Genomic DNA, 25869 nt, shown 5'->3' with positions numbered 1-25869 from the left:
ACTCCTAGACAGAAGACAAGAATGTGGTCACATTACTGGGAGTGCAAAGAATTAGTGAGGCAGTGCCAAGGAAAATACAAATTGCTTGATTCTAGTCCCTGCGCTCACTGTACAAACCATACTTGCTCATTATCATGGGAGGAGTGGGGAGGTAACTTTATCTCTAGAACTTCACTTTAAACAGGAGTGAGTTGTGAGCCATGAGTAGTACTGTCTGTGTATCCAGGTCATAGATGTTTCTATAGTAAATATGCTTCTGTGGGAGGGAAGTGTGTATTATTTGCTTGACACACAGAGAACATGATGAGTCCCTAGTAGTAGAAGCAGTGGGATACGTTCAACTAATTGCCTGAGTGTTACCCTGGTTTGACAGTCTTCTGTGGGGTTTTTTTCTCGTAATTCCTTTTTTTCTTATCCCTTACACTAGGGATGTACATGGACCGCCGCTGTGTCTATTACCGCAAGCCTCTGCTGGAATCGGGGACATTGGGGACCAAAGGGAACATCCAGGTGGTGATCCCCTTCCTTACAGAGTCCTACAGCTCCAGCCAAGACCCTCCAGAAAAGTCCATCCCTATCTGCACACTCAAGAACTTTCCCAATGCTATTGAACATACCTTGCAGGTCAGTTTCACAGTGTGTTATATTTCCACTTTCAAGGCAGTAGCTGGTGTGTGGCAGTGGCAAGGAACAAGGACTCTTCCTGGGTTATGGATTAAGTAGCATTGCTGTTGATAATGGACACAGGATTGTATTTTGTATATTATCCACAGATTTCTATTTCCCATCTTCACACATGGCAGATTGGATCCCTTCCCAACTTTCCCAGAAGATGCTGCTATACTTAAATGTTTTTTTCCAGGCATCTTTTATTTTGTCTAATTCTGCCCTGCTGTTTGGTACCAAAAGCTGCTGTTTCTTGTGAAACCTCGGCTCTGCTCTCGTACCCTATGGCTGAAATGCTTATTTTTATTTATTTTGACAGTGGGCCCGTGATGAGTTTGAAGGTCTTTTCAAGCAGCCTGCAGAGAATGTCAACCAGTACATCACGTGAGTTACATGCTGTATTATGGCTCTGAAACCAGCCAGAGGTCCCATTTGGCCTTCATCCCAAGCCTAGCAAAGAGCATCACTAGATGTTGCAGTGGATTTGGCACTGGTCTGTAACATCTAATGTTGGTCTGATAAGCACTGATAGAAACATAGATTCAAAATTAATTACAGGTAGCTGGGATGTGGGTTTGCTGTTTCAGTTAATTCCAGAATGATATAGAAGGGTTGGAAAAATGCTAAGGCAGCACTCTCTCTCCTCCAGAGACCCCAAGTTCATGGAGCGGACCCAGAAGCTTCCTGGCACTCAGCCATTGGAGGTGTTGGAGGCCGTCTACAAGAGTTTGGTGACTGACAGGCCCAAGTCATGGGCTGACTGTGTAGCCTGGGGATGCAATCATTGGCACACCCAATATAGCAACAATATTCGTCAGCTTCTGCACAACTTTCCCCCAAACCAGGTAAGTCAGTGAAGTCATGATCTATGCCCTTCCTTCTAAGAGTAGAAGAGCAGGTGTGCTGCTATCCTGATTACACCAAGGGAAGCACAATTGGTAGCAATTCAGCAATGGGGCTTTTCTGTGACAGCCCAGGGTTTATGGGAACCTTCCCTAGGGTTGGAACTGTCATGCTCTTCAATGCCAGACAGGGACATGTGCATTTTCCCAGGCAACTGGACATTAATTGCATCCCTGTGTTTATGGGCTGCCTTTGCCATCCTCATGCCAGACTGGTGCGAAGAAGATTTTGTGTGTTTGTAAATGAATACATTATGTACTACATTTATTTTGTTATATTTTCAAATTTACTAGCTGCTGAATAACCCAGTTACTTCATTGTGCTTGGATTATATTTTGTGAACCATTTTATTATGGTTGATAGTGATTTATGTATTCTTTCTGTTATATTAGAAATAGCTGTATTTGTGTGTAATTTGTTTCAAGACATATCTGCAGTGGGAAGTGACACAAGTTACCTCTACTTCTCTTTCAGAAGACTAATTCAGGAACCCTCTTCTGGTCGGGTCCAAAGCGATGCCCTCATGCACTGACCTTTGATATCAACAATGTAAGCAGGGGCATGAGGATCCAAACAGCAGATGGGTTTCACAGCTGGTACTGCTGACTATATTATAAGTGGCTGTGAGACGGTGGGGGAAGAAATGATTCCTGCCTCATGTGCTGTCTTTGAAAAGCTGACTTAATGCCATTCCTAGGTGCATTCACTCCTGATGCTTCATTTTCTTAAAAGGTTTTCAAAGCTTTGGGGCATTTGTTCTCTTTGGAAAATGAGAATTACAGCATCTGTGGCAGTGGGGGCGGAGGCAGGAATTCATTAGCTGGGAAAACTCTTGTGGGAAAATGAGCTTTTTTTCCTAAAAACGATAAGCAAATTGGGAACTTTTGACGGACTACTTCTAACAAATTGTGATTGACATGGAGGAGGTTAGCCATGGTAGAGATTGGTAAGGATGTTGAGAGAGAGGATTTGTGGATAGCTTCTGCTGCATTACTCAGTCTAATTTGCCATACTGGGGCCAGAAAAAAGCTTTCCTCCAAGTCAGATTTGGCTAGAGACACTGTGGGAGAGAAACAGTGTTTAGCTTTAGGTCTTTTGACTGAACTATTTGGATTATTGCACTGTACTGTTCCTCAACTCATGTAGGTTTCACTCATAAGACAGCTTGTTAAGGAATAGGGTTAAACCTAGATAAGTGAGCCATGAAAACAGGGATCATGTAATCAGAGTAGGTGGACCAATGCCTAGTAGCAGTAGTAGTAGTATATTTCTATACCCTTGTCTAGGCTGATAGGCTCCAACAATCTAGTTAATCTAGGCTCTAGCTTGTTTAACTATTGGTGTTTGCCTTCACAGCCCTTGCACATGGATTATGTGGTGGCAGCTGCAAACTTGTTTGCACAGACGTATGGCATCCCCGGCACTAGGGACAGAGCAGCCATAGTGGAGCTGCTGTGCCAGGTGCAAGTTCCAGAATTCACTCCCAAGTCTGGTGTTCGCATCCACATTTCTGATCAAGAGCTGCAGAATGCTAACGCCTCAGTTGGTAAGGCTGGCTAGAAGGGGAAATGAGGTAGAACTGTGGAAGAAAGCTCTCTCTGCCTTCACAGAGGATAACAGAATGGGGAAAATGGCTTTCCTCCTAGTAGCTCCCTAGTAGTGGGGGCTTTGCTTCTCCACCAAGGATCTGTTTCCCATGATTCAGCCTTGTGCCAAGTTGGGTTCATGCTTCATTTTGAAGGGGACGCTTGCTTAATCTTCTGGACAGTCATGACCATTTTGAGTAGTGAGGCTTCTCTCCAAGCCTTTCAAGCATTTGATGGTAGAACTTGGCTCCTAAACAGAGTGGTTTTAGGAGCCAAGTTTCCCAACACAGTGGGTTAGTTAGTGGGTTCCTCAGCCTGCTGAGGCAGGTGGCATGGGACTTGTAGTGTACTTAGCTTTTCCTAAGCTCATTGTTCTTTTCTCCAGATGACAGCCGATTGGAAGAACTGAAATCCTCACTCCCAAGTCCCCAGCAACTTCAAGACTTCAGGATGTTTCCTGTTGATTTTGAAAAAGTAAGTACAAAAGCCTTGGTTACTCCTCAACATTGATTGGCAGAGTGGGAATGACTTGAAATTGACTTTATTATTTATTTATTTATTTATTTATTTATTTATTTATTTATTTATTTATTTAAACATTTTTATGCTGCCCCATTCGCTGAAGCCTCGGGGCGGCTTACAACAATAAATTTGGAACTTTCAAGTTCCAATTCCCATCCCAGCCTTGCAAACCACTTTGGACTACTTGACCATGTACTGTGTGCCACAGAAAACACCCACAAGACGTGCCTGAGGTGAATACACCCACAAGAGGTGAATATAAGGATATTGCAGGGCATCAGTATCATTTTACCTAATTACATTTCAGGATGATGACACAAACTTCCATATGGATTTCATTGTGGCTGCATCAAATCTGCGAGCAGAGAACTATGATATTCCTCCTGCTGACCGACACAAGGTAGCTTTCACCTGGTGGCTGTGAATGGTGGTGTGCAGTGGAAATTTCATGTACATGGGCTCACATATGCCTTTTCTTTTTAGAGCAAACTGATTGCAGGAAAAATCATACCGGCCATAGCTACGACAACAGCAGCTGTAGTAGGCTTGGTATGTCTGGAGTTGTACAAAGTAGTTCAAGGCCACAAGCGACTTGAGTCCTACAAGAATGGCTTCCTCAACCTGGCACTGCCGTTCTTTGGTTTCTCTGAGCCCATTTCTTGTCCCAAGAACAAGGTGAGGTTTCTCCATAGGTATGCATTTCACCTTTGTCTGTGCTTGTCTTAGAGCACAGAGTAATGGGGACTGTAAATGTGGGAGGAAATCCTTTCAACTTGCATACTGTACCCTTTCCTTTGAGTAGTGTGGATTTCAGCACTTAGTACTGCTGAAGGCTTATGAAAATGTTCTTTTTTCTTGTGGCGCCATGCACGCAGCAGTTCATTTCTAATTAGGGACTTGGAAGTGAGAAAGTGAAGGAGGGACATGCATTATGTCACACCACTTGCTACTCAGGTGGTGGGTGGGCATTCCCAGGAGTTCATGTCTGGCTCTTTCTATTACAGCAATGTTTTTTCTTGTGCTTGACCCCTTTCAGTTTTTCTCTTTTTGTATTTCTCAGCCATGGAGGAAGGCATTTTTATCCCAGCTACTTAATGCACTAAGGTCATGGGTGGGGCTGGAGACTTGGCAAACAAGTGTAGAGTCCTGTGCTCTTTCACAGAAGCCACATGCTAGAAATGTGCACAACTAAAGTAGATGTTACTGTTGCAGAACTTCTCTGGGGTGAAGCGAGCATGCATGCAAGTGATCTTCCTGTGGGAGTGGGTTTGCAGAGTTTCATACTGAGGCTCACTGAGAGATAAATGATCCTAGAGAACTTGACCAATGTTTCCCTAATTAATATCTGTATTCCCAACATTTTTTCTTTCAGTATTATAACACTGAGTGGACTCTGTGGGACCGTTTTGAGGTGCAGGGTATCCAAGCTGATGGGCAGGAAATGACACTGCGTGAGTTCCTGGCCTATTTTAAGGTAAGAGCTGAGGAATCCAGAGCCACAACCTGCCCAGGATAGCTTAATATTTGGGAAAGGAGGCTGTCTAATAAGGTAAAACACATTTTAGTAAACATTTTCTGCTCTTTCACAGAAAGAGCACAAGCTGGAGATCACAATGCTGTCCCAGGGAGTCTCCATGCTTTATTCATTCTTTATGCAGCCTACCAAGCTGAAGGAGCGCCATGATCAGCCGTACGTATCCGTTTGAGAACGTTTGGATAGGCTTGGGCAGTTCAGCAGGCCTTGCTCTCTCTGATCACTGCCCTCTCCTCTTTTCCCACAGGATGACTGAGATTGTCACCAGAGTTTCAAAGAAGAAGATTGGTCGCCATGTGAAAGCCCTGGTCTTTGAGCTGTGCTGTAATGATGACAGTGGGGATGACACGGAGGTGCCCTACGTACGCTACACCATCCGCTAGCAGTCTTCTTGCTAGTACTGCCCACCTGCCTGCCACGGACTGTTAGTGCGGGGGAGGGTCCGCCTCCCTCCCTCACCCGTCACGGTTAAAGTGACTCAAAACATGAAATAACTTTTGTACCCTTTTAGGATTTTTTTTCCAGTTTTTGCGTCCATTAGGGCCTGTGGAAAATCCTCCATCCCTGTGGCCTCTCCTTCCTATCCTTTGCCCTTGCAGTTATGTCATGTTATTGAGGCGCCTTAACTCCCACCTCCCATCCTGTCCTATCCTGTTAATGTTAGTCGTGTTGTGTTTTGACTCTGCACCACCTCTTCCCCTCCCCCTCCATCACTCACTGGTGGGGGAGTCTGCCCCCTCTTCCATCCTGTTCTGGGGTGGGGGCTTGTAACAGGAAGTGCTCCCTTGTCTTCTCAGCACCTGGAGGCCTTGCCCTGGCTGGCTTTAGGGGGGAGAGGATGCGAGTGGGTGGAGAACGTAGGTCAGAACTGGTAAGAGAATTAAATGAGTCAATAAATGTTTGCAAAAGCCAGTTGTCCTTTATTGTCGAGGAACTGGAGGAGCATGCAGTACTGCCTTGTGTGTGATTGGAAACCCTGTTCAGAGTTCAAATGCCTGGAGTTCTTAGGCAGCTGCTTAGGAATGTCTTAGTTAAGCACTCGTTTTATGTTGGCTTGTAGTCCCATGACTTCTCAGTGCATTCTGGAAGTAGCTGGTTTTTCTTTTACAGCCAGATTTTGACTATAGTGCCATTGACTTAGCCCACCCTACTGTATGACTGGGAAAGCTTGTGTCTTACTGTTTGCTTAGCCATATGATTTCTGGAGTAGTATGATGGAGGCTACACTTTCTGTCCTTGAGCTCCCCATACAATCAGGAAAATGCAGTCATCCTTAGCAAAGGAAATTGAATAGCAGCTATATCTGTAATTGTCTCCAATAGGTATTGCATCCATGATTCCATGGATTTCTAGTTTTAAGGAAATTATGAAACCATTAATAAATGGCTGGCACATATTGTAGATTACCTTGTTAACTATAGTGAAGTTAAGTCAGAAAAACGAGCCTTTCTTCTCCCACAGGATTCCTTTCTTCTTCCATTTTCTGTTGCTAGTAGGCTTCCCCAGTCAGGGTTTAAACAAGGAAGAAGCTGTACAGCCATGTTCCCTTTGAAGGGCTGGGACAGAGTCTCACCTCAAACTGAAGTTGACTGACGATACTCAGTAGCAGAGATCATGATGACCCCCACCAGACCATGTGGTGGCTCTGCTGAAGCTACTGGTGTGGCCTGCTCAGTGTCCATTTTTCACAGCTGAGCTTGTCTTAGGCTCAGATATGTTTTCTATAGTTTTAAGGATTCTTTCACATATTCAAGTCTTTTTGAAATTGGACACAAACAGACTGGAATCTATTTTTCTAAAGTTTATATTATTTACATACTTATACAGTTCCACATCTAAACAAATTCCAAAGTGGTGGTGAACAATAAAAAGAAAAAACTGACAAAAATAAAAGCCATTGCTGTTTAAAGAAAGCTTCCTGAAATAAAGTTTTCAGGAGGCACTAAACACAGTTTTGCTGCCTGCCTGACTTCCAGAGGTGGGGATTTGCTGAGAAAGGGAGCAACTACTTTGAAGACTTCTCTCTGGATATACAGTCAGGTCATACCTGTACAGAACCACTAGAAGCATGCCCTTTGCTGCCCCCAGTGATCAGGCACATTGATATGAGTGAAGCAGCACTCTTAAGGTATTCTGGTCCCAAGTTGTTTGGGACTTTATATGCTGATACTGACATTTTAAACTTGACCTGGTAGCAAACAGGTGTAGTTCCTTCAGCAAAGGAATTGCATGCTGAAAGGGGGCTTCTGTTCTGTCGGTTTAGCTTCAGTTCATTGGCTATAATCTGGCCCAGGGCAGTCCAACATCTTGTACCTTGAGGGACTGCATGAGGACTTCAGCATGGAACCTGGGGGCCACATGATGAATAGTATTTACATATCGTAAATTAAAGCATTTGCCATATACTTTAATATACACAATTAAAATGGTTAACCATTATATGAGTGAACATTTTAAGATTGAAAGGTTTAATTGAATGAAAAATAATGTTTTCTGGGCCTGTTATCCTGGCAGAGATCACAGGCAGCCCCTCCTCTGACCACAGCCTAAGGACAATGACCCTCTGCAGTGGCCTATCCCTTCCCTGTTTCTCCTGCCCAGATACCCTTCCGTGTGATGACCCCCCCAGCCCCTCCTTCCCTTCTGGAATTGGCATGCTGAGCCTCTTGTACCTGAACCAATTAATTCTCCCCAGCATGCCCCACTCCTGCTGGCAAGTGCAAACCCTCACTCTTTGCACTTGTCTGCTAGAGCGGCATAGAGCATGCTGGGGGGAGTTCTTCCAAGGCCACCAGCCCAGCCCTTTCTTCCTGAGCCTCAGGAGGAGAGCGGGATGGGATAGTGATATTAAACAACACTGGGAACAAGACTCTACCATGTGGAATTGTACAGTTCAGCTGCCAAGTGACTGAAGAACAGGCACCCAATATTTTTGGAATTGACAGTGCAGATAAGACTGGAACTATGGTATTTCATTGCCAGTTCTGCAGAGTTGATCCAGGGGAATGTCTTGGCTGAGGGTATTGGAAGGTCAATGAGAGACAATTTCTGCTTTAGCTGCCATCCACTGTTTCACTGACCAAAGAGTGTACTGTTGTATGTCCTCCACTCAGGTGTAGAAAGCAAGTAGCCAAGTTCAAATATCACAAGAAACCTTAGGTCATGAAATCACACAGCTTGAAGCAATAATCAAATGAAGGATATGCTCTTCTTTATGTACTGGAGCTGTCCTTGTCATGGAGGCCATGCCAGCTGGGATTCCAGATGCAGCCTCTGTAAAAAAATGTCCACCAGAACCATGGCCCTGATTTCCTCCAATATCATGCTTGATGCCATCTCCACCAGCTCAGGCAGGGAGGATCCTGGACAGCAGGTGGGCAGGACACCAACTGCATCCCTGATCTGTCCCTACGGCCCAGTACAGTCAGTAATACTGTGAACCCTAAATTTCTCTGTAATGTCACAGGATTTTAGCAATGCTTTCTCTCCAATTGGACACACTAAGAATAGTCCAGGAACATCTGGTGGAGTAATATGAAGTGCCCCCCCCCCCGGGTTGCTGAACTATACAACTCATTTCATCCCTACCCATTGGCTAGGGCTGATGGGAGACGGCTGATGGGAGACAAAATAGTCCCATCATTATTATAGCTTAAATGCTACAATAACAAAATTCCAGTTTCAATCTCAAGTATTTTCAAGTCTTGGTCTGTTCTAGCTCTGTCTGAAATGAGTATTGCTAAGAAGAAACCCAAGGTAAGCTTCCTATCAATAGCCTTTGACCATTAGATAAATGAGGGAGCCAAAGCTTACTGTGTATTTACAACAGTCATCTCTAGACAACCTTTTTGATTTCCCTGCCTGTAAATTGCGTGAAAAAAAAAAAATCAAATGAACCGCAATTTTAACATGCTCTCCTGCAAAGAGATGTGCCTAGTGCTTTAGGTTTTCCTCTTCACACACTTGCTTCAGCTTGGGGCTGGGTGAGTGTCTTTTCTCTACAAGGGCTACCTATGACTGGTTATGCCACTGTTGCTGGCCCACAGACTCTGTAGAGTAGTCTGCTTTTTCAAATACTTTTCTGAGCTTGCTACCTTAGTTGCAGGAAACATGGTCAAAATGAAAACGGAATATTAATTGTATGCTATCATAGTCTTCTGATCTGAAACTGAACTGCTATCTTTAACTTCCAAGGCAAAGTGTATATGGCTTTTAGGATGACAATAGCAAGGACCAGTACTGCTTTTCATGCTTTAAGGCAGTTTAAGTTATGCTCATCTTTTCTCTGCTTAAAATGCAGAGGAGAAATAACTCAATGGTGCAAGGTATGTTTCACATTCAATTCCTGCCAACTCCACACACAGCTGAAAAAGTCCCTTGTCTGAAAAATAGTGTAAATCAAGGACAGGCAACCTAATACTTTTCAAATGCTTGGGCCCCCAGTGGTGGGGATGATGGAACCTGTAGTCCAAGGCATTTGGAGGAATTATGCTGTCTACCCGTAGTAAGACAGGAGTACTACTGAGGCTCGCCTTCGATTGACAAATGACGATTGTTCTTTCTCAAAAGCACATTTTTTCCTGCCCAGACAGAAAGTGCGTCTCCAATATTTCACCCAGAAACCAAGCGCGCCTTATCTATTGGAAGTTTTCACTGAAGTGGGCACAGGCTCTGGTTCCGAGACAAAAGCCTTAAGGTATAACGCAGCAGCTGCTGAAATTGCTTTTACCAAAGGTGCCAACCTTGGTTTACATGCAAAGCCTCGTAAGAATAATGATCTGAAGTCGGGTGCAGAAAGAACAATACAGTTTCCCACTGAGCTTCCATTTCCACTGCAGCCTCTGGGTGGCGCGAGTGAGAAATTCCCAAGATGGCTGCCCAGGAGGCAACTTTAGTTTCCTCCCTCACTGTGCAACAATTGAACAGGAAGCACTCCGGTAGGTAGAGGGAATGGGCGGGGCTTGCGTTGGCAATACAATTTGGCCAAAAAAAAAGGCAGGAAGGGTCTTGGTGGCGAAGTCGCCATTGGTTACCACAGGACGTATGTCACTGAATGGGCGTCGACTTCAATTGTTCTAGCCCCGCCTTTGATGGGAAATCACAAGGGCGCCTTCGTTCATAGCGTATTCTAATTGGCTAACACAGGCTGCCAGTTGCTGCAAAAAATTATGAAGGAGAAGTCCCGCCTTCCGTCTGCAATTCGACAGAAGTTTACCTAACACAAGTGTGATTGGCCATCTTCGGTTGCCTATCAGACTTTCTGTGAGTAGGTGGCCGTTGGTCTATCATTCCGGAATCAGACAGCGCCCGATGACACGACCAAACTCGAGGTGGCGGAGAACACTTATTTTCCATTGGTTACAATCTATCGTCAATCTCACTGCAGGGAGGTCTTAGCTCTTTCTTATAGGGTGGTGACGGTCGGAGATGTTTGCATAGAATTATACAATAGGGTGGTGACTTTTGTCAATCACAAGGTGGGTGGGATTTGTATAGGGCAGCTGTAGAGAGTCCGGGCGGCGGCGAGTGAGCCGGGCGGAGCCGGCAGTGGAAGCAGCCGACAGAACTAACCCGGTAAGCTGTACATTTCTACTGTGGCTGGCTAGGCAGTAAATATCTTTCTCATTAAAGCAGAGCTGGGTCCATTCTGGCTGAAAGTTGACGGTGTTTAGCTTTCTTTTTTTTAAAAATAGACTGTTGGTGAAAAGTTGGCTGCGGGGGTTCGAGGAGGAGTCGAGAAGGTACCATGGACGCATGCGCGCCTTAAGAAGACGGTTGGCTGCAGGGTCGGGTCGCGCGCACCCTGGCGAGGTGGTGGGGCGAAACGGTTTTGATTGGGTGGAAAAGGGGTTTCGTTATGAAGGTGGGGTGTGGAAGTAAGCACTTCCTCACGCGTGCGCAGCGAAGTTCTGTAGCTTGAGATGGGGGTGGCACATGAAAAGGTCCTAGTAACGCGCCCCTTGGTTTCCTGTTCGATTTGCGACTCTCCATTTTACACGGTTAGAAGTCGTGAAAGCATAAGGCGCATCTGCATTGTTCTAAGCGCTAATTTTGGGCAGGGGTTGAGGGATGATGGCAAGTGGTGGAGTCCACAAGTGTGTTTATACTTTGCACTGTGTGTGCGGCATGCTCTCTCTGGGCTGTCTTTTGTTGTATTGTTTGTTCTCAGCATGAAATGGTGGTGGTTTCAGGTGATTTATACACACTGGTGCTTGTTCATATGAAATATCTGTGTATTCTGCATAGCTGATTTCTTGTCTTTTGATTATAACAGGTGTGTTCTGTGTAGTATTGTAGTAGAGACTTGCCTCGATAAAGATTGGAGTAGAAGGCTGTAGCTTCCACACCAAGGTGCTCAATACAGAACTATTAAGTCTAGGCTACAAGGCATTATATAAATCCCACTCAATAACAGCCAGCATTACAGGATAGACTTACTGATGTGAAAAGTCTGAGGAAAACTGAAATCATTGAAAACAGTCTACCTTCTTTCCTTCAGGAGGAAATGGGGGTGATTTGCCGCACTTTCATATCAAGTCTAAATATGATTGTGTTATGTATATCAAATATATCAATTATAGTTTAGTACCTAAAACCATGCCTGTAAGTATATTTATGGAGTACATAAGTCTGTTGTTCTTGTAACTACAAACACTAGTTACAAGTATTCTCAGTTTTAGAGATGAAGCTTTAGCAGCCACACCCAAAAGTTTTTACTAGTTGGAAAATAAAAATTACTCTCTTAACAGTGTGGTAAATAAAGGATTTTTTACTATTTAACTAAACATTATCATTCAGAAGTTGAAAACACTGTTTTGCAGAGTACTTGGACAAACAAGCATAATGCAATCAGAAACAGCGTTACATTTGAATATTATACCCAGTAAAGATGCAGTCATAACTATTCTCAGTTGGGAATGAACCTCATTGAACTTAGTGGGACTTTTTGCAGAATAGCAGGAACAGGCTGCAAATGGCACAGTAACTGAGGAGGAAATGTAGTTAATTTCATGTCACTTACAGACCTTCAGTAGAATAAAGAGGGTCTAAAGATCTGTGATTTTTCTAAAGTCTTGCTTTGAGCTTCAAGGACATTGGAAAATTGAAAGTTTGCATAAAGTAACACTTGCAAGTCTTTAATATGCTAGTGTATTACTTGCTTGTGTGTATTTACAGATATGTTTCAGAATGATTCACTTGGTATAAAAGATGAAGTAAACCAAAGGTCTTGCCACCATGTTTCAGGAGCACCATGCATGACAGGGTTCCAGTTTAGTCCAAAGGGTATTGCTTGGTCCAAATATAGTCATGTGTTTATTCTTATGGATATAGGCATTCTGTGACAACTGTGTAATATTAACAGCATTATTTAAAGTTTTAATACTATTGGAGGAGAAAATATTACATAAGAGTTCATAAGAGGGAATGGGTGCAAAATAGATTTAGAAAAACATTTCTACACATTTTCTTTTTTCTTTTTCCTGAACCTTCATATCATAAGAGTTATCAAAAAAATGTAGCAACCTTCTTCCCCTGTATAACAATAATGCTAGGCTACATTGTCAATATAAGTTAATCTTTTTTGGCTTCAGCTCCTGATCATCTGCAGTATGGAGGCAATTATATCAGAGAGTTTATTATTCTTTCTCCTAGTGCAGGAAGTATGTATAAGATAATACTGTCAGATCCCTGTCATGATCCAATTCCTGGATTTCTCTATTTTCTATGAGGAAGCAAAATGTTGCCATTCTGATGCAGTAATCCACACATGTGGAGGGTAGCAGGTTGCATAAGGCTGTTCAAGTGCTTTCTTATCCCTCTCAGGTGATGTTGACCTGCCTTACAGTTTGGGGAAAGGAGAAATGAAGGATCATCTATATGTGACTCCATTGCATTGGAGCAAGGGCCAACTAACTTGAATGCTTATTGTCCAGATTGGAATATGTTGGGGGGAAGTACAGTCAGCCTGTACTAGACTTTGAGTGCTACCTTTGTCTATGACAGGGGTCGGCAACTCAAAGAGCTGTTGGACCCAACCCATTTCCCACAGAAAAGAAAACATTGGGAGCCGCAAAACCCTTTTGACATCTAAAAGGAAGATAACACTGCATATATAGTTTTTTACCTTTATGCTATGTATAAAAAAACTGTAGTGTGTTGCATTTAAGAAATCAATGAACTGCTACAGAGAAAACAAATTTTTATTTCTGCGTGCAACAAAAACATTTTAAACTTTGAAAAAAAAGACGCTGGGTTGAAAGTTACTTTCAAATAAAATACTCAATGTCTATCTGAGTCCTCGTATTTATGAAATAAAAAGCCGAACTTACGTTATCCACTAGCAGCAAACCAAACATGCCACCTGCAGCAAACCAAAAATGCCATCTGCTTCTGTGTGCCCTCATCCTTTTATCACGTGGTGAAATATTGAACAAACATCCCTCTCCCAATGTAATAATGGTGCTGAAATTTTTATAAGAATCTTAAAGAAGTAGATCTATATCTTCATTATGATTTAGCTGCAGCTCTTGTTCAGTCACTAAAAACTTATTTTTAATTTTACATTATAAACCAGTAGGATTCCTTTCATCTATTTTGAATAGGAGAACAGCTTCCTGCAGAGTCAAAGTCAGTGCTAAAGGGCTGCATGCATTAAACAGCAGACCCCATAAGTTTGTCAGCAGTAAAAGCAAATGAATCTACCCACGGACCATGAAACATTCGGTTTTCTTCAGAAACTTTTCTTCGATTTATCCATGGTTGGAGGGGGGGAAGCTCAGTAAATTGGCACCGGTCCCCAGATATAGGTGTGTTTAGTGACTGATTAGCAGATAAACAGTCAAGTGATGTGAATTGTGACAGGTCCCAAGCACAGCTTTTAACATTCAGGTGGAGATTACATTGGGACAAAGAGAATCTTTTGGTTTCGTGTAACATGAGAGCCTGCAGGAAGCTTGTTTAGAAGAGGAATGTAGCGATTTACTTAACTAGCTGATTTACTTAACTAGCTAGTGCTGTGTTCCTTAGTGGAGCTTCGAGCAGATCAGCGGCTATGCCGGCACATGTTTTGAGCGACGGAGCCACAGCAGAGGGGTTCAAGAACCACGTGTGGCTCCGGAACCGCAGGTTGCTGACCCCTGGTCTAGGAGATGGAAGTTTTTCTTGATTATCTCACCCTCCCCCCATTCTTTACTTAAATCACAGTAAAATTGTTTTCCAGCTTGCTGAGTCATTTGAGAACATTGGCCCTAAACATGCTTTAGTTGAGAATAACTTGTTCCATAGAACAAGTTACTTTCTCGAGTTTGTCAGTTAAATCTTCTGCTCTCCGTTTGAGTCCCGAACCAAGGGAGAGGTTTTTTGTTGTGGTTATCTCTTTCCTAAGTGGTTCTCTCAGCTATAGTGGCTAGGAAGTCTGGCATTTTTAACTGCAGTGGAGGATTCTGTAACTACCAGAAATCTCTGGAGGACTGATCTGGAGTTTAATTTGGTCAGTTAATTCCTTGCCTTAAAATCCTTCTAAGAAAGTACTCACTGTACATCTTAGCCAAGCATATGAACCCACTTTCTTTCTGATGTGTGTCAGAGAAGGTTGTTTAGAGCTTCAGTTATGGGTGTAACTTGCTTAGCTTTAAATATCCTCTCAGTGCACATCCAAAGCAGTTAGTCACCCGTTTGTTCTGTTCCTCCTGTCCTAACCCCAAGCTCTGGCATAACACTCTCCTGGCCTTTAAAAACAGCATGGAGGCTTCCAGCTGAACTAGACTTGGCTGTGAATCTCCATTGCCAAGTTTCAGGACTGGGTGGCAGAATTTTTCCAAGAGAAATGCTTCTGTTCTGGATCTGGTGAGTCAAACCAGAGGAAGAGCCAGCTAATTTAATCAGTCCTGTTTCAATAGCAATGTTAATAGTTGCAGGTTATAGTTTATTACTTCTGGAGTCATACAGGCTATCTTTATCTTCACCCTCACATTTCTATATACTTTATTCTTGCTATTCTTGGTGTGGTGTAGTGGTTAAGAGCATGGGACTGGGACTCAGAGGATCTGGGTTCTAGTCCCCGCTCAGCCATGGAGCCAACTAGGTGACTTTGGGGCAGTCACAGACTCTCAGCCCAACCTACCTCACAGGGTTGTTGTGGGGATAAGATGGAGTAGGAGATGTAAGCTGCCTGGAGCCCTTTGTAGGAAAAAGGCAGGATATAAATCACAATATAAATAAATAAATATATCTTTCTGGATAAAAGGATTTAGCATTTCAGTCCCTGTATTTGGTGGTTTAAATGTTCATAAAATGAATAAATCAACTACTTTAGCCTGAAGTCCTCTACATCACTTGTACTGCAACTCTCAGCATCCCCAGATGGTCAGTGAGTGGAGTTAGAGTCCAACAAATGTTTTGGAGGGCTGTAGATTCTCATCCTGATAATTGTGTTATCAGGTACCAGGAAAGCCTTTGTTGTTTTTTGTTGCAGTCAAAACTCGATTAATGCAAAAACATGTTGCAGAAGAGATCATTGGATTTCATCCCTCTGAAGTTAGGAATGCAATCTCCGAGAGTAGTAGAAGGGTACGTTTTTTGCAAGTGGAGAGGGCAGGATATGATTTATCCTGACACTACTCCAGTCTCTTCCTCTCCCCAGAGATAAATCAGCTAGTGGGGGAAAGTCCTACATGGTGGAAAATGTCTGTGCTGTTTCTCCTGCTCTGCACTGGATGACTGGAAGCCACTGAGATAAGACTGCAACCTTAACAGATGTGAGAGCTTATGGTGTGATTTCAGGCAAGCAAGTATATTTTTGTGTTAACACCACAATATGAGAACGGTTGTATTGACAACTTTAGAGGACTCACAGAACAGTCCAAAGTATTATTGAAGCTAAATATTAAGGTCATGGAAAATCTTTGCCTTTGCGTGTATGTGTGGCTTGAGAGGGCTGGTGCTTATTTTGGAAATGGAGTAATGTAAGATGTAAATGTTCTTGGAATAATGGGGGGAATTGTTCAAACTCCTCTCAACCCTGAGATCTTTCATAATGTATATCACATCATATGCTAAAGGATATACAGAGTAGAATATCCCCATTCTATGGACACTGATGGGGAAAAAGCATCTTGTTTTCAGTCACAGAAGTACTCATAAAAAAATCTTCTATAGTGAATCATAATATGGGGTAGACATAACACTTTCTTCTTTCCTCCAAGTCAGAGATACATATATCATGAGTACCCAGCAAAACGTATCTATGGCCTAATTTTCATTGTGGCCAATCTGCCCAGCTGCATCACTTTATATTATTTATGGAGGGTTTCATGACTGAATGCTTCCTGATGTAAAACTTGGGATCACAGAAAGGGGTCTTTACCATTTTCATTGACATGCTGGTCTTCTATAGGTACAGTACTAATTTATTCCTGTGATTTGATCATATCAGTTCCCACTTGCAATGGTAACAGATATTCCATTTCAGAGACAACTAGGCCTTTACTTGTGCATAGGCTCTCATAGAGGTAGTTCTTTCATTACAAATTTTGTTACAGGAACCAATTCCAGTATTAGATAGCTGCTATCAGTTACGCAGTTCTAAAGATTTGGTAGGGATATAAAATCTAGAACTAGATCTGTGTTTAGTGCTTGCTTACTTTTCAGTTAGCATGTGTAAAACCAGAACCTCTGATGCCTTTCTATCCATGGGAGTTTGTTTGTTTATTTAGAAAGCTTCTGTGCCGCCCCATTCGCCGAAGCCTCGGGGCGGCTCACAATAATAAATAAACACAATATAAAAACACAATATAAAAATTTGAGTCGACCTGGCCAATAAATAAATAAATAATATTAACAATTAAAATAACGTTTGACTAAAAAGGTCTTCGCCTGGCGCCAAAAAACAAATGATGGCGGCACTAGGCGGACCTCTCTGGGGAGCGTATTCCATAGATTGGGTGCCACCGCAGAGAAAGCCCTCCTCCGAGTACTTATCCTCCTAATATCCTTCATGTTTCTGAAGAGAGTTTCTGGGCACCCTACTTTTGGGTGACTTTCTCTTCCTCAAGTCCACAAAATCTTGATTTTCAGATTTATACTCTACCAGTTAAAGGATTGGGTGGCTTACAAGATAACACTAGCAACAATTGGGGTCAATATTTACAGAGATGAGTCACCCTTTGTCTTCTAATGATTCCCCTAATTAATCAGAAATGAATTTTAATCTAGTTTTAGATGGTTGATGTGCTATTTAATTTGAATGCAGCCTAGGGATCCTTGCAGTTGGTTCTAACAGCTGTGCTTAGGGCTCTCTTCTCACCATGTACAACATTGTTCAGTTTTTAGAGCATATCAGATTGTAGGGTTACTGCAAACTAGAAAATAACCCATCTATACTAGCTTGCTGGATCTGTTGCAAATGCAGCATAGTCCTGTGGTAGTGACATGCACAAATTTATGGGCATTGGGTGGACGGCACCCTTGTTTGCATAGCTGATACTGCTTATTGCTTAAGATAGGCAGTTCATGTTTCAGCCATGAGCAGACTGACCTAGGGTAAATCATTGTGGTCTGATCTCACATTACTTCTGTGATGTGATTGCCATTTCCCTTTGGTTACATACTCTGCCATTTTGGACGTGTTTGGATGTAGGAATCAACCAATGGGGCAAGTGCTGTTGATATGGTTAATACTCACATAGATTGTCAGATCCAACCTTGAGAAATCATTGTCATTGGTGCATCAAGCCCCATTTTAACATGAGGATAATAATTGTCAGCTTTACAGCATTGTGAACATACAGATTCTCACCCCCCGCCCCAATTTTCAGAATAATTTATTCAGTGGAGTTCTGTTTCAATGTGCTATGGTCTGGGAGTTAGGAAATGGGAGGGTGTATAAAGGAGACCTTGTGAAGGGCCAGCTACAAAGAGTTGTTCTTTGTGAACAATTATCTGTTGGGGAGAACATCATGAGAATGCAGGGATAGTGAAGGGCAAGTTTATATATGTGTGCTGTGGGTCTACAGCAGAATATAGTGGTAGGTGAAGAATTCACCTTCCTGAGAATTTTTAAAAATAGTGGTTTCCTATCACATCAGACCAGCACAAAAAATTGCAGATGTTGCATGCTGAAATCTCAGAAGGCAGCTGAATAAGATTTCCAGTGCTCAAAACAACTGAAATTCAGCACCTGTCTTGCTCCTTTACATGGCAAGCAAAATTAGAAGAACTGGAGTGAGATAAAAGAATTCAGATAAACCTGCCCAATTTGCATAATGTATAATTTGTTACAAAATTCATTCTCCGTGTAGAACAATACCATTGTCAGGGAGTATCACCCATAACCTGGAATTCTGAGTTAGCAGTGTTTTTATGGTGATAATGATTTGATATTCCATTATGGGCAAAGCAGTGTAGTTAATGGTGGTGGTTTCATTGTTTAGGGTGGGACAAATCATCTTGGAAGCTGTAATGGAAAAGCGAGGTACAAATCAGAGTGGATATAAAAATCATCATTTTTTTAAAAAAATCCAAAAATCCTGGATTTTTAAAATTTAAATAGGATGCATTTAAATTTAAAATGCTTTTTGACAAAAGAATCTACCTATATTTTTCTGTTTAAGATGCATTATAGTCCAAAGGTGAGTTCATAATGAAATAAGGATTAGTTTTTAAATTTTAGCATGAGGCTGTATATTCATGCAATCCTTAAATGTTTTGGTAAATGAATCCTATTAATTTGTTCACAATGTCATTTTCTTCCAGAGGTTTCTCCAGGATTATTTGACAATTTTTCTATCTAGAAATTTTTATCACAGATGCTTGGTTTTAACAGTTCTCAAAACTGAATTTGTGCAAAATCACATGCCTCTTCTTCACAGCAAAAATGTTATAAAATAAACATATAGAGTTGAGAAAAAGACCTTAATCCCACTGTTCCTTTGCAAAACTTTGTACACAGAATCAACCCCTTACCTCTTAAGTACTAAGTTTCAGAAAAATTCAGTAAATAGAAGATTGTTGTGAGTGGAATAGAGCAGCACAAGACACTAAGTATGAAGAGGGAGGGGCAAGCAGTAAAAATGAAAGTGAATCCTTTTGAGTTTCATACTGCACAAGTTTCCGGATCTTTTTGTGGATAGCCTGAGGTATATCATATTCCTATAATAAGTTTACCTAGAAAACTTATTGGCAGCTAGTCATAAAAGAGACCTAGTTTAGGAATATTTTAATGAAGTTCCTCTACTTATGGGTAAGGCAGGCATGTGTGCAAAACCATGATTTAAATCAAGTCTTACTGACTAGTGATTTAAATGGTCATTTAAATTGTGATTTTAATAGATTTTATTTAAATCAAATCCACCCTAGTACAAATCAAACAAATTCTAAAGTCAGGACAATCTGAAAATAACAACAAAGAGTCTGGTGGCACCTTAAAGCAGTGGTATAAGATGCAAAATTTCAGAGATTTATTTTGCCATCAACCCTTTCAAAGGTTCACTAGTAACAAGGAATAATGGCAATTAGAAATCCAATGTTAGGCAAGCTTGACAGTTTTCAACATTGTAATTAATGTTTTTCAGGTGACTGAAAAGTATGTGAAAGAGTACATGTCATTGGAATACATATATGTATTAGTGTCAGTTTGAACTAATAAGTCTGAACAGCAGAAGTAAAGGTGCCTCAATAATTGCAGAAGAGAATTGAACTCTGCTGACATTGAGAAGTGGTTCTCAGTCTATCATGTACTGTCCTTTGGGTGCTACTATTAGCAGGTCAACACTTTTCAGTACCTTTGAGGGGGTTTGCCTCAATGTAAACAATGTGAAGCAAATAAATGCTATGGCCTTTAATTTTTAATAAATATTCCAGTAAAATGTCTGTGTGATATAACATTCAGATTGTATTAAGTGTGCTTAACTCCATCCTTCAAATATTTAAGTTTAAATCTTTGCATTTTGAAACAGAAAATTAACATTAAATTTCTTAGCTTTAGATCCAAATAAACTTGCATTTAGTTGCACATTGACTTCTGCCCCTAAATTTCATCCTTGAAATTTTCTTGAGGTTTCAAAGACCTGATTAATCTGAACAGATGAAAATTTCAGAGGCCTAATGTAGTTCTTGTGAAGCATAATGACCCTACCCATTATGGGCAAAGCCAAAGGCAAGAAGATTTCCTGTAAAACTCATCACTGGCTGGGATTTTTGACTAATAAAGAATGTTCTTCTTTCAGCAGAGATGGCTGCAATACGCAAGAAACTTGTCATTGTGGGGGATGGAGCTTGCGGAAAGACCTGCCTTCTTATTGTCTTCAGCAAGGACCAGTTCCCAGAAGTCTATGTCCCCACTGTCTTTGAGAACTATGTGGCTGACATTGAGGTGGATGGAAAGCAGGTAATCCTGACATTAGGAGCATTCTGAGTTGCTTGTTAAAAGGACTGCTAGTTCTTCTGGTGGATCGTGTTTTAGAAAAATTAATTGGATTTGTGTTTAGTGACTAACATTACTACTTTGGTGCTTTTCAGCAACTTTGGGTAAATAGGACATAATTAATTTCACTGTATAGAAAATAGAATGGAGGAGTTTAATGAGTGGATCTAGTGACTATTTGGGAGCCCCAAGTTCAAATGTTAACTCAGTCCACTTGAATGTTTCATGAACTCTTGTAATTCTATAGTCAAGATCACTCTCTCTCTCTCTCTCTCTCTCTTTTGGGATGGAACTGTAATTCTGAATTGGTAGGGACATAGAGTGAAAGTTGCTTTAAGGCAGAGACTTAATAAGGCTGCCTTAGGTAGCAGTTTATGTCTAACAGTATAGGCATAACCCTGGAAAATCCCCAGTTCGGCCATGTCTCAAGAATGAGACTTAAAAAAGAAAAGTTGTAAAATAGAAAGGTTTTTTCCACATGTGAAAGCCCTGTTGTGAAACTTGAAATGCAACTAATAAAAAGGGGTGACACTACAATACATTTCTCTCCAGTGGCAAAACATTGTATACAGGAAAAGAAAAAGGTTCTTTATTTGGCTCTGAGGTATATTTCTGAGAAGATGAATCTGGAACTATGTATAGAAATGTAACAAATGAGTTATGTGGCTGCCTTTTATATATTGCCTTGGGCATTTGGCCTTCCAGCACATGTCTCTGAGGTAAAATATATTTGTGTTGCTCTTTTCTTGGTCAGTCAGGGTAATCTATGAAGCAGACTTCTTCCATTCCCCCACCAACCCTCAAAGGGCAAAGAGAGCAATTGGTTTGAAAGAAAACTTAACAGTGGAAAAAACATGTGGTTTAGTTGGGACTGCACTTCATTGGTGTTAATGGGGGAATAGGGTTTGGAATTCATCTTTTTGGCTCTGAGCAGATTCACTGAAGCATGCTGTGTTTCTAATGGAGTAAGCCACTGGCACATTACAGAATGTGTTCATAGTTAATGGAGTGACACTGATGGCATTCTGAGGACTTCAATAAGTTGCCACATTTGTACTTCTACAGGTGGAGCTGGCTCTGTGGGATACAGCTGGCCAAGAGGACTATGACCGCCTGAGACCTCTCTCTTACCCAGACACAGATGTCATCCTCATGTGCTTCTCTATTGACAGCCCTGATAGTTTAGGTGAGTCCTTAACAACCTCTCCTTTGTGTGTAGCAAGAGGGCTGGCTGAATGAGAAGCCCAAATATATTCAGTCCCCTTTCTTTGATCTGTCTTCTCAAGGATATCATCCTGCTGTTAGTAGCTTACTTGATGAACATATGGCATCTGCTATCCCTCACCACCATGGTAGTGACCAGCCTCTTCTGCTACACATGCCTCAGCACTAACATTTGTTTATACTGGCTGTAGGTTTTGAGCTGCCACTCGTGTTCCATAGTGGGAGCTGGGGGTGGGTATGGTTGGAGGGTCTGGCAAATACTTTCCTGGAGATAGCTGAAGTATGCTGTAAACATTGGCTTTGGAGTATTGTGTCTCATCTACTAGTGACTTGACAACTCCAGATACTGTTTTGATTTGTGTGTGAGATATTAGTAAGCCCTCGTGCCTCTACAGAGAACATCCCTGAGAAGTGGACTCCAGAGGTGAAACACTTTTGTCCCAATGTGCCTATCATCCTGGTGGGAAACAAGAAAGACCTGCGTAATGATGAACACACACGCCGGGAGTTAGCCAAAATGAAGCAGGTAAAGCCAAGTACTTTATTGTCCCATTCAGGGATACCCAGCAGTAGCATCAGAATAATCATTATGTCTTGGACCCTGCCCAGAGAGTCCCAGCAATACCTATGCAGCAGGGTCCAACACATGGAGCAAACAGGTTTGGACAGAATCTGCCCTTTCCATTTTAATTCTCTGAGCAGAGGTACAACCCCATCCAGGACTTCCTGTCATGTTTGAAATGGACTTAATGAGGCAGAAAGTGGGAAGTTTCCTTGTGGTTTTTAAAATCTTTTCAGAATATAAACTAGCCTTCTGCTGTTGGGTGCCTTCCATATATTTTGCATTTCAGCTTCCATCAGACTCAGCTATATTGGCCTAGTGGTCAGGAATGTTAGACATTATGACCCAAGATATCCTGAGGGGACCAAGTTTGGGGTGGCTGGTCTATAGGGCATGTGACAGCCTAGTTTGCTTGACATGATGGTCTACCATGACTTAATTTACTTAAAGGTGAATTGAGGTTATTTGAAGGTTGTTAAACTATCAAACAATCCCTGCCACCTGAATTGATATGACATGACAAGCTGGAGACCAGGATGGTATGCCAAAATGGTGCCTAGCACACCATAGCAACCCTTGCTAGTAAACTAATCCATGGCAGGCTGTCATGATGCATGAATAGGCCCAATATTATACTTCCAGAATGCCATAAATGTTCACTTCCATCTTCACAATCTTACTTCCAGCAAGGATACCTAGATTCTAAAACCAGTTTTCAGTACAGACTGCTGAGTGATTCTTTGCTAGATTCTTCACCAATTTATTTTACTAGACTAAAAACCTGGAGACCTTACTATCTTTCTCCCCAAACTCACCTTTTAGGAACCAGTGAAACCAGAGGAGGGTCGGGACATGGCCAACAGGATTAGTGCTTTTGGCTACCTGGAGTGTTCTGCCAAGACAAAAGATGGAGTACGGGAAGTGTTTGAGATGGCCACTCGGGCTGCCCTGCAGGCCAAGCGTGGCCGCAAAAAGACCTCGTGCCAGCTGCTGTAATTCCTCCCCAGCCTGCCTTCCCTGCCTGCCAGCCAAGCCAGCTTTCCAGGCTTGCCTCCCCTCTGATACCATGCTGAAGGCAGAACTGGCAAGTCTCTTCAGAGGGGGAGCCTGCTCGAGTGGAGCAGGAGTTCTTCTGGAGCATGGCAACTAACTGTGGAGGTGGGGTTCCAAGTCTACCCCAGGCTGTTTCCACCTCTGTTCAGGGGTAGCATTTCCTTATTCCATCACAGACTTCCAGCCCTCCCAAGGAAGTCTGGAAGGTGCTGACCCCTGATGGGTCAGTGGGATAGTTCCTTGTCCTTCTGCTTGCTTGCTCACAGCAGTCCTGGCTGTCTTGTTGGTAGCCCATGGAAGTTCCTTTATAGAAGGCTTCCTGCCAAGCATGAAAGTCCATTGCTTTACTAATGGTCAGACTTTGAATTGGAGCACCAAGCCCTAGGGGGTTTTCCCTACTCAGCAAGGAACTATTGATTTGTAAAAAATATCAGTCCTGGGGGGTGGGGGGGGTGGAATCTAATCCTCCAGCACAGCAGGCAAGCCATCTTCCTTGCACCCCTTATCTTAACAGACAAATTGCTCATTTAGCTAGCTTTTCTGCTTTTGGGGATATAGCAGAACCACTTAGGACCATGTCCCCTTCCTCAAGGAGTACACAGCCTACTAAATGGGCCACTTACTGTCTCTGAGAGCTGTCTTACTAAAGTGGCATCAGGTCCCTGTCTCTCCTGACCCTGAATAGAATTTTATCAAATTAAATATTTGATCTCTCGACAGCAGAGCAGGGAGCTATCTTTCCTTCAAACTGGCTCAGGAGATGAGCCTTACAGCCTGGCCTTTTCCTAGCAAAATATCTATATTTGTAAGCAGAGGTGCTATGGGTCAGTTTGTTGTTGTTGGACAGTTCTCTGGACCTCCTGTGGCTGGAATAGCCACTGCCACAGCTCCAGGTGCAAAGGACCTACATTATTGCTTTTGTCTTTCTGCTCCCCTTCACTCCTGCTTCTTTCTCCCCTCATCCCTCCTGTACTCACTGCATTGCCACCGGGGTGTATGATTTTTGTGTTGAATTTGTATTCACATGTTTAAAAAGTGGTTGTTACTTTTCAAAATGTACTTGAAAAACAGATCTGTAATAAATTTGTAGCAATGTTTAGTACATAGTGGGGGTTTGCTTCTTGTATCTTTCACGTTTTGTTTTGGGAAGGGAACTCTGCTCTGCCTTGAGTAAATGGTACAAAAGAAGCAGCCCTATACCAAACCAGATCATGGTTCCATCGAGCTCATCATTTTCAACACTAGCTGACAGCCATGGTTTTCTAGGCTTTCAGGCAGAATTCTTTCCTGGAGAAGCTGGGATATTCTGTGTGCAGAACATGTACTCTTGTCACTGAGCCATGACTGCTCCCAACTGATGAATGTTGACAAGACAATGTACTACACTTGCCTAGCAAGAAAGATCCAATTTCTGAACCAAGGACACACTTTATTTGGAGTAAGTTCTGCCCACAGTGAGAGCTGTGCACACTTGCAGTTCCCATAACCTCTGTAAGGCACTAAGTGGGGAAGTTTAGTGACGGAAATATTTTGAACACCACCTAGGTGACAGTAGGACCAGTCAAATTGTCTTTGAGATAATCAAGGTATAGAGTGTAGCCACTATAAATCTTGCTACTCTTTTGAATTCTCAAGGCAGTAGAGTGGTAGCATGTTTATGAATAAATGAGTTTTTTGGCAGAAGAATGAGATTGGCAAAGAAAGTTTGCCAAACTTTTCTTTGCCAGAAAGTGGCTGGCAAAACTAAAGGAATTCTTCCAAGTTGGTTTGTATGTTAGGTATTCCAGAACATCTTTCTGACAAACCAGCTAACCCTTGCCTGTTCCACACCAACAGAAAATGGTGGTAGAGAAACCAAATGCATCTAAACTGCATGTTTCTATTGTCTGGCTCTCACAATCTGTTCTTAACCACTCTGCGTCCAGAAGATGGAACATCTTATTCATCTGTTAGCAATTGCTAAGTAGCATGTGTGCCTGCTCATTGACCATAACATGGACATGGTGGTATTGGGTGGCAGTATCCTACATTTAGGCCATTGAGATATAAGCACTGCCCATATCAGGACCACCTATTCTGTACTGGTCTATTTTTATCAAAGCATGTTCTACTTCTCTACCATTTGTGCTCCAAAGGGAGGTAAATGGATGTGGCGATCTATCTAGGGAAACAAAATAATTTGCATTATAAAAACGAGGGGTGGTAGGGAAAGCTGAATTCTGAACCATATTAACATTTTGAAACTTTGAATAATTCTACAGTTTTGTGTAAATTAATGATTGTTCCTAAAGACATAACATTAGCAAAGGGTGATTGTGAAACTGAGAGCTCCTCTGAGTGCTGGAAATTTTATTCAGTGGTATTTTTATTTCTATCCCACTTTTATCTTGTAAGCTGC

At 42.2% G+C, this 25869-nt stretch overlaps 2 protein-coding genes across 10 annotated transcripts in view; both read left to right on the top strand.

Annotated features, from left to right (window-relative positions):
• The window catches only part of UBA1 (ubiquitin like modifier activating enzyme 1), a 43697-nt gene extending 37574 nt beyond the window's left edge, over positions 1-6123 (top strand). For 3 of the 4 annotated variants that reach the window (XM_044431178.1, XM_044431176.1, XM_044431179.1), the window contains 11 exons: positions 428-624; positions 986-1050; positions 1316-1511; positions 2044-2118; positions 2926-3115; positions 3541-3629; positions 3985-4077; positions 4161-4352; positions 5050-5151; positions 5267-5367; positions 5459-6123. In XM_044431178.1, the coding sequence (XP_044287113.1) occupies positions 428-624; positions 986-1050; positions 1316-1511; positions 2044-2118; positions 2926-3115; positions 3541-3629; positions 3985-4077; positions 4161-4352; positions 5050-5151; positions 5267-5367; positions 5459-5594 (1436 nt within the window). In that variant the 3' untranslated portion in view covers positions 5595-6123. The remainder of the gene's footprint in view (positions 1-427; positions 625-985; positions 1051-1315; positions 1512-2043; positions 2119-2925; positions 3116-3540; positions 3630-3984; positions 4078-4160; positions 4353-5049; positions 5152-5266; positions 5368-5458) is intronic. The other variant, XM_044431177.1, reaches the window with a different exon arrangement.
• Positions 6124-10547: 4424 nt separating this feature from the next.
• LOC123024042 (transforming protein RhoA-like) lies at positions 10548-24570 on the top strand. 6 transcript variants are annotated; one of them, XM_044431307.1, is made up of 6 exons: positions 10548-10785; positions 15854-15993; positions 20439-20596; positions 21698-21818; positions 22252-22382; positions 23241-24570. In XM_044431307.1, the coding sequence occupies exons 3-6, from the start codon at positions 20441-20443 to the stop codon at positions 23412-23414; spliced, it is 582 nt and encodes a 193-aa protein (XP_044287242.1). In that variant the 5' UTR covers positions 10548-10785; positions 15854-15993; positions 20439-20440; the 3' UTR covers positions 23415-24570. The 6 variants fall into 6 exon arrangements, with proteins under 6 accessions (XP_044287242.1, XP_044287240.1, XP_044287239.1 ...); XM_044431305.1 differs by lacking the exon at positions 15854-15993; XM_044431304.1 differs by lacking the exon at positions 15854-15993 and having other exon boundaries at positions 20436-20596.
• The last annotated feature ends 1299 nt before the right edge of the window (positions 24571-25869 follow it).

Source organism: Varanus komodoensis, unplaced genomic scaffold (genome assembly GCF_004798865.1).
Source record: "Varanus komodoensis strain SLA01 unplaced genomic scaffold, ASM479886v1 scaffold22, whole genome shotgun sequence".
Taxonomy (NCBI): domain Eukaryota; kingdom Metazoa; phylum Chordata; class Lepidosauria; order Squamata; family Varanidae; genus Varanus; species Varanus komodoensis.
Note: the sequence above shows the minus strand (reverse complement) of the source record. Positions and strands in the feature narration are given on the sequence as shown.